At 44.0% G+C, this 13399-nt stretch overlaps 1 protein-coding gene across 2 annotated transcripts in view; it reads right to left on the reverse strand.

Annotated features, from left to right (window-relative positions):
- Window positions 1–13399, reverse strand: part of c2cd2l (c2cd2 like) — a 154230-nt gene that overhangs the window by 41828 nt on the left and 99003 nt on the right. For both annotated transcript variants that reach the window (XM_043676586.1, XM_043676587.1), the window contains exons 2-3: window positions 7793–7888; window positions 2016–2135 (exon numbers count right to left, since the gene is read on the reverse strand). In XM_043676586.1, the coding sequence (XP_043532521.1) occupies window positions 2016–2135; window positions 7793–7888 (216 nt within the window). The remainder of the gene's footprint in view (window positions 1–2015; window positions 2136–7792; window positions 7889–13399) is intronic.

Consider the following 13399-nt stretch of genomic DNA (forward strand, 5'->3'; position numbering starts at 1 on the left):
ATGGGGCCTGAGGAAGTCTGTCTACTGTTGAAGCTTACCTTTATCACATTTGTGTTCCAAGCATCCTGTGAGATAAATGTAACTTTCTGGCAGCCTCTTTGATTGATTAGATTAAATCAGCTTACTTACACCTAACACTACGGGCAATTTAGCATGGCCAATTCACCTAATCTGCACATTTTTGGACCGTAGGAGGAAACTGCAGCACCCGGAGGAAATCCACGCAGACATGGGGAGAATGTGCAAACTCCACACAGACAGTCACCTGAGGCGGGAATTGAACCCGGGTCTCTGGCGCTGTGAGGCAACAGTGCTAACCACTGTGCCATCGTGCGTTTGCTGTTTACTGATTTTTTAAAAACATTTCAAAATTATAGCAGTTGTAAGGCTTAACAATTCTGCAGTATTTTCACCTCCAAAACATCACTCCCACTCTATAAACTAACATTAAAATCCCTGGAATAACCATGAAGTCAGGGAGCCAGCAAAACAAGTATGAGTAAAAAAAAGATACAATATGCCACTTTAAAATGTCAATATAACTCCTACAAATACTGGGACCCATCTATACACAGATATGCTCTTCAGCTTATCCGCCATCATTGAATGTAGGGTTGGAAGGAGATTATACAGGCCATTGAGCTTGTTCCATAAGACAAAGGAGCGGAACAGGCCATTCAGCACATCGAGTGTGCTGCATCATTCAATGAGATCATGGCTGCTTGGATAATCCTCAACTCCATTTTTCTGCTTTATCACAGAATCCTTGGTTCCTTTAATGATTACAAAGTGTCTCCATTCCGCCATTCAGTGGAGACTTCAGTTAAACTGCACCCCATAGCCCTTAATACTTAAGTTCACATGGAAATCTATCAACCTCAGATTGAAAATTTACAATTGTTCGAAGATGAATTATATTTGTGGAAGAGTGCGTGAAACGTACTCCACTGTTTGTGTAACTAAATGCTTGTAAACGTCATCCAGAGCCGCTGGCTCTGAATTTTAGATAGTTCCAACTCATCTTAAATTCCCAGCCAACAGAGAGGGTTCCATTCTGTCCAACCTTTCCCCTTGAAGGGCTCAACAAAATCATCCCCATATCTTTGAAATTCCAGGGAATCTCGCTTCCGCCCAAGATAATTTTATTCCTTTTCTTTATTCTATCATGGAATGTGGGAGTCATTGGCAAGATCAGCATTTGTTGCCCATTTCTAATTGCCCTTAACAAGGGGAATTGCCTCCTGGCTATTTTGCAGGGCAGTTAATAGGCAGCCACTTTGTTATGGAGTTAAATGTAGGCCAGACCAGGTAAGTACAGCAGATTTCCTTGCTTAAAGAACATCAGTGAACCAGATGGATCTTTACAATAATTGACGATAGTAATTAACAGTGATACATTTAATACAGAGAGGAGGAGAAATTACTTCTGTCAAAGGGTGGAGAATCAGTGGAATTCATTACCCCAGATTGTGATGGATGCTGGAACACTGAGTAAATTGAAGGAGGGGATAGACAGATTATTAAGTAGTAAAAGATAAAGGTAAAGTCACCATATTCTTACCAGAACCTATCCGTTCTGCTATTGGACAGAGAATGGTGGTTTAATCTTAATTTGAAGGTTATGGAGAACGTGCAGCAAAGTGGAGTTACGGCCAAGTTAAGATCAACCACAATCGAATTAAAATGGTATAGCAGACTCGACAGGCTGAAATACTAAGTCCTAGTTCCTATAAACCAGCTGTTAATTCCAGATTTATTAACAGAATTCACTCCAGTGGCTGTGGTGGATTTGAACCCATTTTCCCAGAGGGCTGAATTACTAGCTTATTGACATTACCACTGTACCACCATCTCTCCTTCCTAAGGCCTGGTGCCTGGGACCAGTCACTGCGTAACATCAGACTGCCATTGAGGTTTCTGTCAAATCCTTTCACAATGAACTGGAACATCATTTATCATTCACCAATGTTAGCAACGATGAATCATTTATTTGAGTATGACGTTACACTAAATACCTGGGCTTTAAGTGGAGCCAAGGTCACCTGGTAGGATTCCATGGAAACGGCAGCTGGAGACTGCTGGGTAACAGAGACAGGGAACTGAATTGCATCGACCATCAACTGACAGCAAAGAACCTGCAGCAAACAGAAACAGTCAACAACAAAGCTTTTTAAAAGAAAGAGTTTGGTTCCCATCACCCTTTCTTCCTGAAAATTCCTCTGTGTAGATATTCATAATTCTAAGCATTTAAAAAAAAAATTAAAGCAAAACATAACATTAGCAAGAGCTTGCAACTCTCATTCCTGATGAAGGGCTTATGCCCGAAACATCGATTTTCCTGCTCCTCAGATGCTGCCTGATCTGCTGTGCTTTTCCAGTACCACTCCAATCTTGACTCTAATCTCCAGCATCTGCAGCATCCACTTCTGCCTTGCAAACACAAAGTCAAACTGCTGTAGGAGACAGCTGATTGGGGAGCTGGCCATTAGATTTGGCTATAAATTGAGAAAGGGGAATGTGCAACAAGATCTTGAGTGGCCTTGTGCACCAGTCGCTGCAAGTGCAGCAGATGGTGAGGAAGGTAAATGATATGTTAGTGTTCATAGTGAGAGGAGTCGAGTACAGGAGCAGGGATGTCTTGCTACAAATATACAGGGCCTTGGTGTGACCACACTTGGAATATTGTGTGCAGTTGTGGTTTCCATATCTAAGGAAGATATGGAGGGAGTGCAGCAAAGGTTTACCAGACTCATTCCTGGGACGGCAGGACTGACATATGAGGAGAGGTTGAATTAATCAGGACTACTGTTGCTGGAGGGATCTCATAGAAATCTACAAAACTCTAACAAGACGAGACAGGGTGGATGCAGGAAGGATATTCCTGATGATGAGCAAGTTCAGAACCAGGGGGTAAATCATTTAGGATTGAGAATGAGGAGAAATGTCTTCAATCAGGATTGGTCAGCCAGTGGAGTTCACTGCCACAGAAAGCAGCTGAGGCCCTAACAGTAGGATTTCAAGAAGGAGTTGGATAAGGCAGTTGGGGCTAAAGAGATCAAAGGACATGGGGAAAAGCAGAAACAGGCTATTGACTTGGATCATAATGAATGGCAGAACAAGCTCAAAGGGCTGAATGGCCTAGTCCTGCTCCTATTTTCTATGTTTCTATGTAGCACCTCTCAAGGCCACCATACTTCTGTAAACACTTGACAGGCAGAGTCATTAAGATGTTCAACATGGAAACAGAACCTTCGGTCCAATTCGTCCATGCCGACCAGATATCCCAACCTAATCTAGTCCCATTTGCCAGCACTTGGCCCATATCCCTCTAATCCCTTCTACTCAACAGACCTATCCACATGCCTTTTAAATGTTGTAATTGTACCAGCCTCTATCACTTCCTCTGGCAGCTGTGTGTGAAAATGTTGCTCCTTAGGTCCCTTTTATATCTTTCCCCTCAAGCATTTTATTTTATTAACTGGTGGGACATGGGTATGGCTGACTCAGCCAGCATTATTGCCAGTCCCCTCTTGCCCTTCAGGTGGTGGTGATCAGCCATCTTCTGGAACTGCTGCAGTCCGCAATGCTGAGAGGGAGGCAGTTTGAGGATTCTGGGCAAAAGTGAGGACTGCAGACGCTGGAAACCAGAGTTTAGACCACATTGGTGCTGGAAAAGCACAGCAGGTTAGGCAGCATCCGAGGAGCAGGAAAATTGACATTTCGGGCAAAAGCCCTTCATCAGTTTGAGGATTCTGACCCAGTGACACTGAAGCAGTGGCAATATATTTCCAGGTCAGAAAATTGTAGCATTTATAGGAAAGGCAGCAAGCAATCTGTACTTAGCAAATGCTTGCCAATAGCTAAGTACAACTGGATCAGTCTTTACAAACATTTTTTGGTTAAAGAACTCTTTAACATACTATGAAACTTTGTGGAAAAAATTCCTTTGTCCTTCTCATCAGTTAAAATCAAAACAAAATAAAATAATTTTTTTAAAACATTATTTAGGGATGAGGATGTCACCGGCTAGATCAGCATTTATTGCTCATCCCTAATTGCCCAGAGTCAACCACATTGCAGTGGGTCTGGAGTCACATGTAGGCCAGACCAGGAAAGGATGGCGGTTTCCTTCCCTAAAGGACATTAGTGAACCAGATAGTTCTTATTCTGACAATCGAATCATGGTCACAATTAGACTTTTAATTCCAGTTATTTTTAAATGAATTCAAATACTACCATCTGCTGTGGTGGGATTCGAACTCAGACTCCCAGAATATTATAAGGGTCCCTGGATTATATCACTAGGCCGTCACCTCTCCAAACTATAATGTTAAATACCGCATATCTGTAATATAACTGTACAATGCTAACTAAACATACATATTTCATTTCAGTTTTTTTGACACAGTTTTAAAGAAACTACTTCTGTATCTGTTGGCATTTTAAAATTATTTGAAAATTGCATTAAACCATTTGGTCATGGGTTCTCGGGAAAAACATAAGTGGAGTTGAGGATTATTGAATCTGACAATGATCTCAATGAATAGCAGAACAGACTCAATGAGCTGAGTAGCCTCTTTCTGCTTTTACCTCTTATAGTTTCTTTTGCAATCCTGGGGGATGCTAGTTGAAAAACACTGAAACATCTTTGTTTCGATGATGCAGATTGAGAGATAAATATAGGTCAGGACGCCAGGGATAACTCCTCTCCTTTGAAAAGGGTGCCATGAGATCTTTTACCTCCACCTGAATGGGCAGACAGGCCTTAGTACAAAATCTCATTTGAAAACCAGTGACTCTGACAGGCAGGACCTCCTCGTTATCACACTTGAGTGTCAGTCTTGGTCTTTGCTTTCAAATGGGACCTGAATCTGGAACATTCTGCCTCAGAAGCAGGAACACTACCAACCAGACCACAGCTGAACACAGAAATGTATCATCATTGAATCCTAACAGCGTGGAAGCAGGCTATTCAGCCCATTCAGGCCACACCGACCCTCCAAAGAGCATCACACCCAGACCCTATCCCTGTAACCTTGCATTTCCTGTGGCTAACCCACCTAACTTACACATCCCTGGACACTATGGGAGATTTAGCATGGCCAATCTACCTAACCTGCAAATCTTTGGATGTGGGAGGAAACCAGAACATCCAGATGAAACATAGACACAGGGACAGTGTGCAAACTCCACAAACAGTTGCCCAATGCTGGAATCGAACCCTGGTTCCTGGCACTGTGAGGCAGCAATGCTAACCACGGAGACACCGTTCCGCCCACTCTTAACAGTGTCTTAACAGAATAATTTGAATAATGTTTGCTGATCCCCGTTTTATTGTTTCATGCCAGTTTGACTGGAAATGTGATTTAGAGATGCTCCTTAACAATTAGCATCTGACAATGCTGCAAACAACTAGTCTGTGCTGGCAAAACTGAAGGCGATGGTTTCTGAAGAAGACAACTATGAAATGCTGCTGTTGTGGAACATGGGAGTAGGATTCTAGAACTACTTACTGATATGGAACAAAACAGCAACTTTGTAGATTCAAGACAGAGATTGCCAGATCTTTGAACATTGAGGGAGTCAGCTGGTATGCAGATAAGACAAAAAGATGGAATTGAGGTAGTAGATCAGCCATGACCTTTTTGTTCAAGAGCATGCCTTATATCTGCTCCTGTTTTTAAATGTTATCTTGTGCCATGACGACTTCAGCTTACGTTGCAACTTCTGTCTAGTTCAGCGATTAATATACTTTGCAGATTCCTCCCTCAGTTTCTTTGGGCAGGAAGTTGGAGGGAAGTAAAAACATCGAAAATCTAATGAGGTGTTGAAAATGGGGTGTGTGTACAAAAGGCTTATACAATTTTTGACCATAACCTTTGACCCGGAGAGGTTATTTATCTTGGTAAAGAGTTTTGATAAGTCCACACCACAGTGTGAAGTGACAGTGGTTGTTATACACACAAAGATAACTGCATTTAAATAGGTTTGAATCCACACTTTTAGTTAGAATTTCACTTCAGTTAACCACAGATCTTAAAACTTTCACCCTGCTGATTACTAGCTCTCCATATTTATACGATCAATCCAAACCATATTAACCCTTAACTATCATGTCTATCACCCTGTACTCTTTCCATTAGATCTCAGGGATTCCTTCAGACCACATTATCACTCTCCACTGATCCCTTTTGACACAGCTAGCCTGTTGGTTCCTCCCATCGCCCGTGTCTATACATTCCATTCACTAACACTGGGGAACACAATCAGGTTCCAGTCTCACTCTAGCCAGTTAAGTCAAAAATCCAGTTGAGGGCAGTACAAAGAGTACAGTTACAGGGTTGTCTTTCACAACAGACCTTGCACTTCAAAACTAGCCGGTCGCTTCGGTGGACAGAAACAACTTATTATGAAGAGGCAGAGGGGACTATTTTTCCCCTGGTGTCCTGGCTCAATATGTATCTTTCAACTGACCTCATACTATCAGATTATTATTGCATTAGTGTTTATGGTACACTGGGAGAAGGTGAGGACTGCAGATGCTGGAGAGTCAGGGTCGAAAAGTGAGGTGCTGGAAAAGTGCAGCAGGTCAGGCAGCATCCGAGGAGCAGGAGAGTCAACGTTTCGGGTGTAAGCCCTTCATGAGGAAGGGCTAATGGTACACGGTTTATGGTACACTGCTGTGTGGAAGTAGCCATCATGTTTCCAAATCCCGAATACTGACATCTTGTTCTATCTATATTGTTTTCTTTATTCTTTCATGGGTTGCAGGTAATACTGCCAGGGCCAGTATTCGTTGTCCATTCCTAATTGCCCTTGACCCACAGACTGGTTTGCTAAGATTATTTTAGATGGCAGTCAAGGGTCCACCATATTGCTGTAGGTCTGGAGTCAGACCAGGTAAGGGCCACAGATTTCCTTCACTAAACCTCTTTAGTGAGCCCAATGCATTTGTACCATAATCGATGATAGTTATACAGTTACTATTAAACTAGGTACCATAAGCAGAAGTAGGCCATTTGGCCCCTCGGGCCTACTCTACTATTTGATAGAGTTATGGCTGAACTGATTGTGACCTCAAATCCATAAGACTTAGGTACCCCCTGACAAGCTTTCACTCCTTTGTTGAACAAATACCTATCCACCTCTGCCTTTCAAAATATCCATGCACTCTGCTTTTGCTGCATTTTCAGGAGTAGAGTTCCAAAGGCCCACAATCCATGGAGTAAAAATGCTACCCAGTCTCTGGGACAGCATGGTGGCTCAGTGGTTAGCACTACTGCCTCACAGCGCCAGGGACCCGGGTTTGATTCCCGCCTCGGGCGACTCTGTGAAGTTTGCACATTCTCCCAGTGTCTGTGTGCGTTTCCTCCAGGTGCTCCGGTTTCCTCCGACAGTCCAAAGATGTGCAAGTCAGGTGAATTGGCCATGCTAAATTGCCCATAGTGTTAGGTGCATTAGTCAGAGGGGAAAGGGTTGCTCTTTGGAGGGTCAGTGTGGACTGGTTGGGCTGAAGGGCCTGTTTCCACACTGTAGGGAATCTAATCATGTGCAGGCCAGGTGAATTGGCCATGCTAAATTGCCCATAGTTTTAGGTGCATTAGTCAGGGGTAAATATAGGGTAGGGGAATGGGTCTAGGTGTGTTAGTCTTCAGAGGATCAGTGTGGACTTGTTGGGCTAAAGGGTCTGTTTCTATACTGCAGGTTATCTAATCTAATCTGCATTTTAAATTGGCAAATCCTGGTTTTGAGGAAACGAGACTAGCTTTCAATTCCAGATTTACTAACTTACCATACTCTGTTCGGATTGGTCTGTACATGTCACGTGACTGATGCTTGCTGTTGAGGGTAGCTGCGGTCCCTCTTCAAAACTGATCTGCACAGAGCTCTGAAATAAAGACAAACAAAGAATAAATAAAAAATGCAAAAGCACCAATCACAGACCACTGACTCACACAGCATAGTCACCAATTAAAACATTTGATTGGAAAAAATCCAGACAAAGGAATATCTTCCAGTTTTATTGGCAGCTTTAAGACCTTACTTCTCTCAGTCATGGCTCAGATTCACAAGATCCGGGGAAGAAATCCCACTCCAAGACACAAGAACAAGTTGACGCTCCACTATGGTACTGAGGGAGTGTCACATTGCTGCAGATGACGTCTTTCAGATTAGACAATAAACTGAAGCCATGTCCACTGAGGTGATAGAGAGCATGTTTCTTTTCACAGAATTCACCTCATGAAATAAGTGACCATCCAGCACTGAAAATGCACTTTGATCAAAAGGAGGCGGCCCTTGGCTCCACCAATCCGTGGTTACCCATTCTCCTGTAAATTGTCCTCCTCTTTCAGAACAGCCACTGCACATCAGAATGTGAACCAGCCTGAGATACTTCTGACAGATATGATCATCAATTTTTACAACTCATTTCTTCTCGGTTTTGTTAGGAGTTTGGAGGAAGGAGGTAGATTTGAGATTTGCCACAGGACTGGTAATCAAAATCTAATTCTTTCACAGGATACGAACATCTCTGTTAGGTCAGCATTTGTGGCTCATCTCTAACTTCCCTGCAGGAGGGGCTGGTGAGTCATCCTCCAGGACTGCTAGAGGCCCACTTGGTGTGGCTGTACCTGTGACTTGGTGAGAAAGGGAGTTCCAAGATTTGATCACGCACTTACGAAGGAACAACAATCTCGCTCCCATCACGATTCCACAGCTGTAGAATGTGCCACTTCATTCAATTGGTCGGGTCTTTCATAAAAGCAACTGTGAAGCTAACTGTGATGCAGGAGTAAAGCTCTCACATCTGGAAAGGAAGGTCTAGGGTCAAGTCCCACCTCAAGATGTGATGGCCAAGGAGGTGTGATATAACACAGTCATACAGCATGGAAACAGACCCTTCGGTCCAACTTGTCCATGCTGACCAGGCATCCCAAACTGACCTAGTCCCATTTGCCAACATTTGGCCCATATCCCTCTAAATCCTTCCTATTCATATACCCATCCAGATGCCTATTAAATGTTGTAATTGCACCAGCCTCCGCCACTTCCTCTGGCAGCTCATTCCACACATGCCCCACTCTCTGCGCAAAGATGTTACCTCTCAGGTCCTTTTCAAATTTTTCCCTTCTCACCCTAAACCTATGCCCTCTAGTTTTGGACTTGCCCACTCTAGGAAAAAGACTTTGGCTATTCACCCTATCCATGCCCCTCATGATTTTATAAACCTCTCTGAGGTCACACCTCAGCCTCTGATGCTCCAGGGTAAAAAGCCCCAGCCTATTCAACCTTTTCCTATAGCTCAAACCCTCCAGTCCCAGCAACATCTTTGTAAATCTTTTCCACACACTCTCAAGTTTAACAACACCCTTCCTGTAAAAGGGCACATCTGACCAGGTTGATTATTTAAAAAAGTGAAACAAAGCCACAAGAGCTTTTCTGTAACACCAGCTGGATTCATTGAACATTCTGCAGGGCAATCCATGCCTAATTAATTAAATTCACCAGATGTTTCTGCCACTCTGTCATTTTTGAATACTAATGTGTTCATTACTCCACCAAGTCTTTGTTGTACATCTGATAGGAGTACAAGGAGATTACAGCATTAGGCAACACACACACGTGTGCTGAGGGTCTTTAGGATAGATTGTGACATGAGAGGAATCTGAACGCAATTAGTGGCGTGATAAATTTAGCAATGTTTTAAAGTACCCAGTAGATCAAATAGAGCATGGAATGTTTCAGCCCAGGGTGAAAGGTTAAACTCATGCCCATAATCCTTGTGGCAGTGGCTTGGCTAAACTTTAAACCACAAGAAATGGTAGAGAAAGAAATCATTTTTAGTTTTTCAGGAAACCGTTTATGTCCAATGGAGGATATCAGTGTTGTTCACTTTAAAATCAATCCAAAAAATTAACAGAATGCTATTAATATATTTTAAGATGAGGTCTATATGAGTCATGTATTTGCATCAAATCAGCACAGCAATTAGTTTACACGATGGAAATTTTTGGCCTTTTGTTTTAAATGGCTCAGCAAGCAACGACAGCTCACACAGCCATGCTAAAATGTGGAGAAGTGACCACAAGCGAAACCAAAAAGCAAACTGTTTTCATTTTTAAAAAAATGCTGAGACACAAGGTTGGCTTGTAATGACAGTATCATCAAGTTATGGGAGAGCAACAACGCAGCTAGGTCCTTGCAATCATAGAATCCCTACTTGTGGAAAGAGGCCATTCAGCCCATCGAATCCACGCCAACCCTCCAAAGAACGTCCCACCCGGCTTTATCTCTGTGCCTCACTGTGGCTAATCTACCGAGCCTAACTCTGTAGTTCTGCATATCCCAGAGCTAATCCAGCTAGCCTGCACATCTTTGGACTGTGGGAGGAAACCAGAGCACCTAGTGGAAATGCACTCAGACACATGAAGAATAAGCAAACTCCACACAGACGGTGGAATTGAACCCAGGTCCCTGGTGCTGTGAGGCAGCAGTGCTAACCACTAAGCCCCCTTGCCCTCCATAGTTTGGATCTATTTTTACATTGTCTGTCAACCAATCCAAAGCCACCTCCCATCTGCAATATTTTTAGAACCAAGAGAAAAGAGTCCTTAAAATAAACCAAAAAAAGCACACATTTTTAATTCCTCCAAACAATTTCTCTTGGGTTGCTTGCAGAAGTTTAAGCTTATATTCCTGAAGATGCTGGGGCAATCCTGAAGAGACAGCAATCTGGGGTGTGGGCTCAGTTCTTCACAAAGGCCTCACATTTCGTTCTCAAATACTGTACAAACCTCAGGGTCTGACGTGGTGTCTCTGGGAAATTGAAGATTAATCTCCAGGCCACTCACTACTGAGAGCAACCAGGGAGATAAATCATTCGAGCATTAAAATTTTAAAAAACCTGTGTTTTCATTCTCGTTTTAGATTAGATTTCCTACAGTGTGGAAACAGGCCCTTCGGCCCAACAAGTCCACATCCACCCTCCGAAGGGCAATCCACCCAGACCCTTTCCCCTACATTTACCCCTGACTAATGCACCTAACACTACGGGCAATTTAGCATGGCCAATTCACCTGACCTGCACATTTTTGGACTGTGGGAGGAAAGCAGAGCACCCAGAGGAAACCCACACAGACACTGGGAGAATGTGCAAACTCCACACAGACAGTTGCCCGAGGTGGGAATTGAACCCAGGTCCCTGGTGCTGCGAGACAGCAGTGCTAACCACTGTTTGATTGAGCATCGTCAATTACTAGTTTTGACAATATTGGGGATGGAATTAAAAAGGTTGTTGGAGAGTCCAATGTGACACCACTTCCACTTCCTCCACCAATGATGTTCAGTAGCAGCAGTGAGTACTGTCTACAAGATGTACTGCAGAAATTTACCAAGGCTTCATAGACAGCATCTTCCAAACCCACAATCATTTTCATCTGGAAGTACAAGAGCTTTAGATACATGGGAGCACCACCACCTGCAAGTTCCCCTCCAAGCCACTCACCATCCTGACTTGGAAATATATTCCTGTTCCTTTACTGTTGCTGGGTCAAAATCCTGGAATTCCTACACAACACCATTGCGGATCTGCCTACAGCACATGGACTGCAGCGGTCCAAGCAGGCAGCTCACAACCACCTTCTCAAGGGCACCTAGGGACGGGGCAGTAAATGCTGGACTAGCCGGCAATGCCCACATCCCACAATGGGGTAGCCACGACAAATTCCCAACTGACAAGGACACTGCAAAGATTGATATGTTAAACAGCCAACGGTAGGAGGTTGACATTAGGGTGGTTGGGGCAAGAGGTCACGCGACAAAACCTCCAGAACTATGGCCAGCCACAGTTGACAAATCAAGTGGTGGCAGGTGGTGAACTGGGACCAGGTGACTCCTGCCATAGGGTGAGGCAAGAATCAACAATGGAGCATCAGCACACATCTTCTGGCAGCTATCTTGGGGGTGTCTCTGGAGGATGCTGGGATCTGGCTATCCCTAACTCTCCTTGTTGCCATGGTGAACTGCCCTTTGTATGCCTTACATTATATTTCCCATTGCAGTTGAGGCCACAATCAGGTACGTATCTAATCTGTGCCGTATCCTTCTTGATTCTTGTAGGGGCACAACCAGTTTCTCCTGATCTACTGTATCCAAACCACTAATGAATTTGAAAACTTCTATCAGATATCCTCTTAACCACCTTTACTTCAAGGAGATCAGCCCAATGGCTCCAAACCATTCTCAGATACGAAGTTGCTCATTCCTGGAACCCTTCTCTTCCGCACTCTTTCCAACGCGTTTGCATCTTTCATATAACATAGCACCCAGAACTCTACACTATACTCCAGCTGAGGTCCAAAAGTGCCTTGTGTAGGTTTGGTATGGTCACTCCTTTGTCTGTACTCTATCCCCCCACCTATTAATAAAGTCCAGGATGTTGTATGCTTTATTAACTGCTCTCGCAACCTGCCACTTTCAATGATCCATAGATATATACATCCAGGTGCCTCTACTCCTGCACTTCCTTCCCCTCCCCCAAAGCAACAGTAACGAGTTGCTAACATGAATTAAAACTGCATCTTATTAACCACAAAACACTCTTTCAGTTAGACCAGGAAGTGGTTTTGGTCTACTAAAAGGATGGTGACAGCAACTCCACCATGAATACCAGGCATATGATATACCATGTATAATATAGTATAGGGACGAGCTGACCAATGCCCTAGAGTCCTTCGAAAAGGATAAAACTCCCGGAAGCGACGGCTTACCAGTCGAGCTCTATTCTGCTCTGTGGGACTTGATTGGCCAGGACCTGCTGGAGGTGTATGTCAGTATGCTTCGGGCAGGTACCATGAGTGAATCCATGAGGAAAGGCATCATCACCCTCATCTACAAGCGGAAGGGGAGGAGGGAGGAACTCAAAAATTGGAGACCAATCTCACTGTTGAATGCGGATTACAAAATTCTGTCAAAGGTAATCGCCAACCGGGTCAGGTCTGCTCTGGGGTCGGTGATTCACCCTGACCAAACCTGTGCTGTGCTGGGCAGCAAGACCGCTGAGAGTCTCACACTCCTCAGGGATACGATCGCCTACGTGCAGGACAGAGGGCTGGACACCTGCCTGATCAGCCTGGACCAGGAGAAAGCCTTTGACAGGATATCACACAGGTATATGAGAGATGTTCTCTCCAAAATGGGCTTTGGGGAGGGAATCTGCAATTGGATCAGACTGCTCTACACCAACATTGTCAGTGCAGTCTCAATCAATGGGTGGGAATCAGATAGCTTCCCAGTCAGATCTGGAGTCAGGCAGGGCTGCCTTCTCTCTCCTGCCTTGTTTGTGTGCTGCATAGAGCCATTTGCCGAGTCCATCAGGAAGGATGCGAACCTGAGAGGG

Source organism: Chiloscyllium plagiosum, chromosome 35 (assembly GCF_004010195.1).
Source record: "Chiloscyllium plagiosum isolate BGI_BamShark_2017 chromosome 35, ASM401019v2, whole genome shotgun sequence".
Classification (NCBI taxonomy): Eukaryota; Metazoa; Chordata; class Chondrichthyes; order Orectolobiformes; family Hemiscylliidae; genus Chiloscyllium; species Chiloscyllium plagiosum.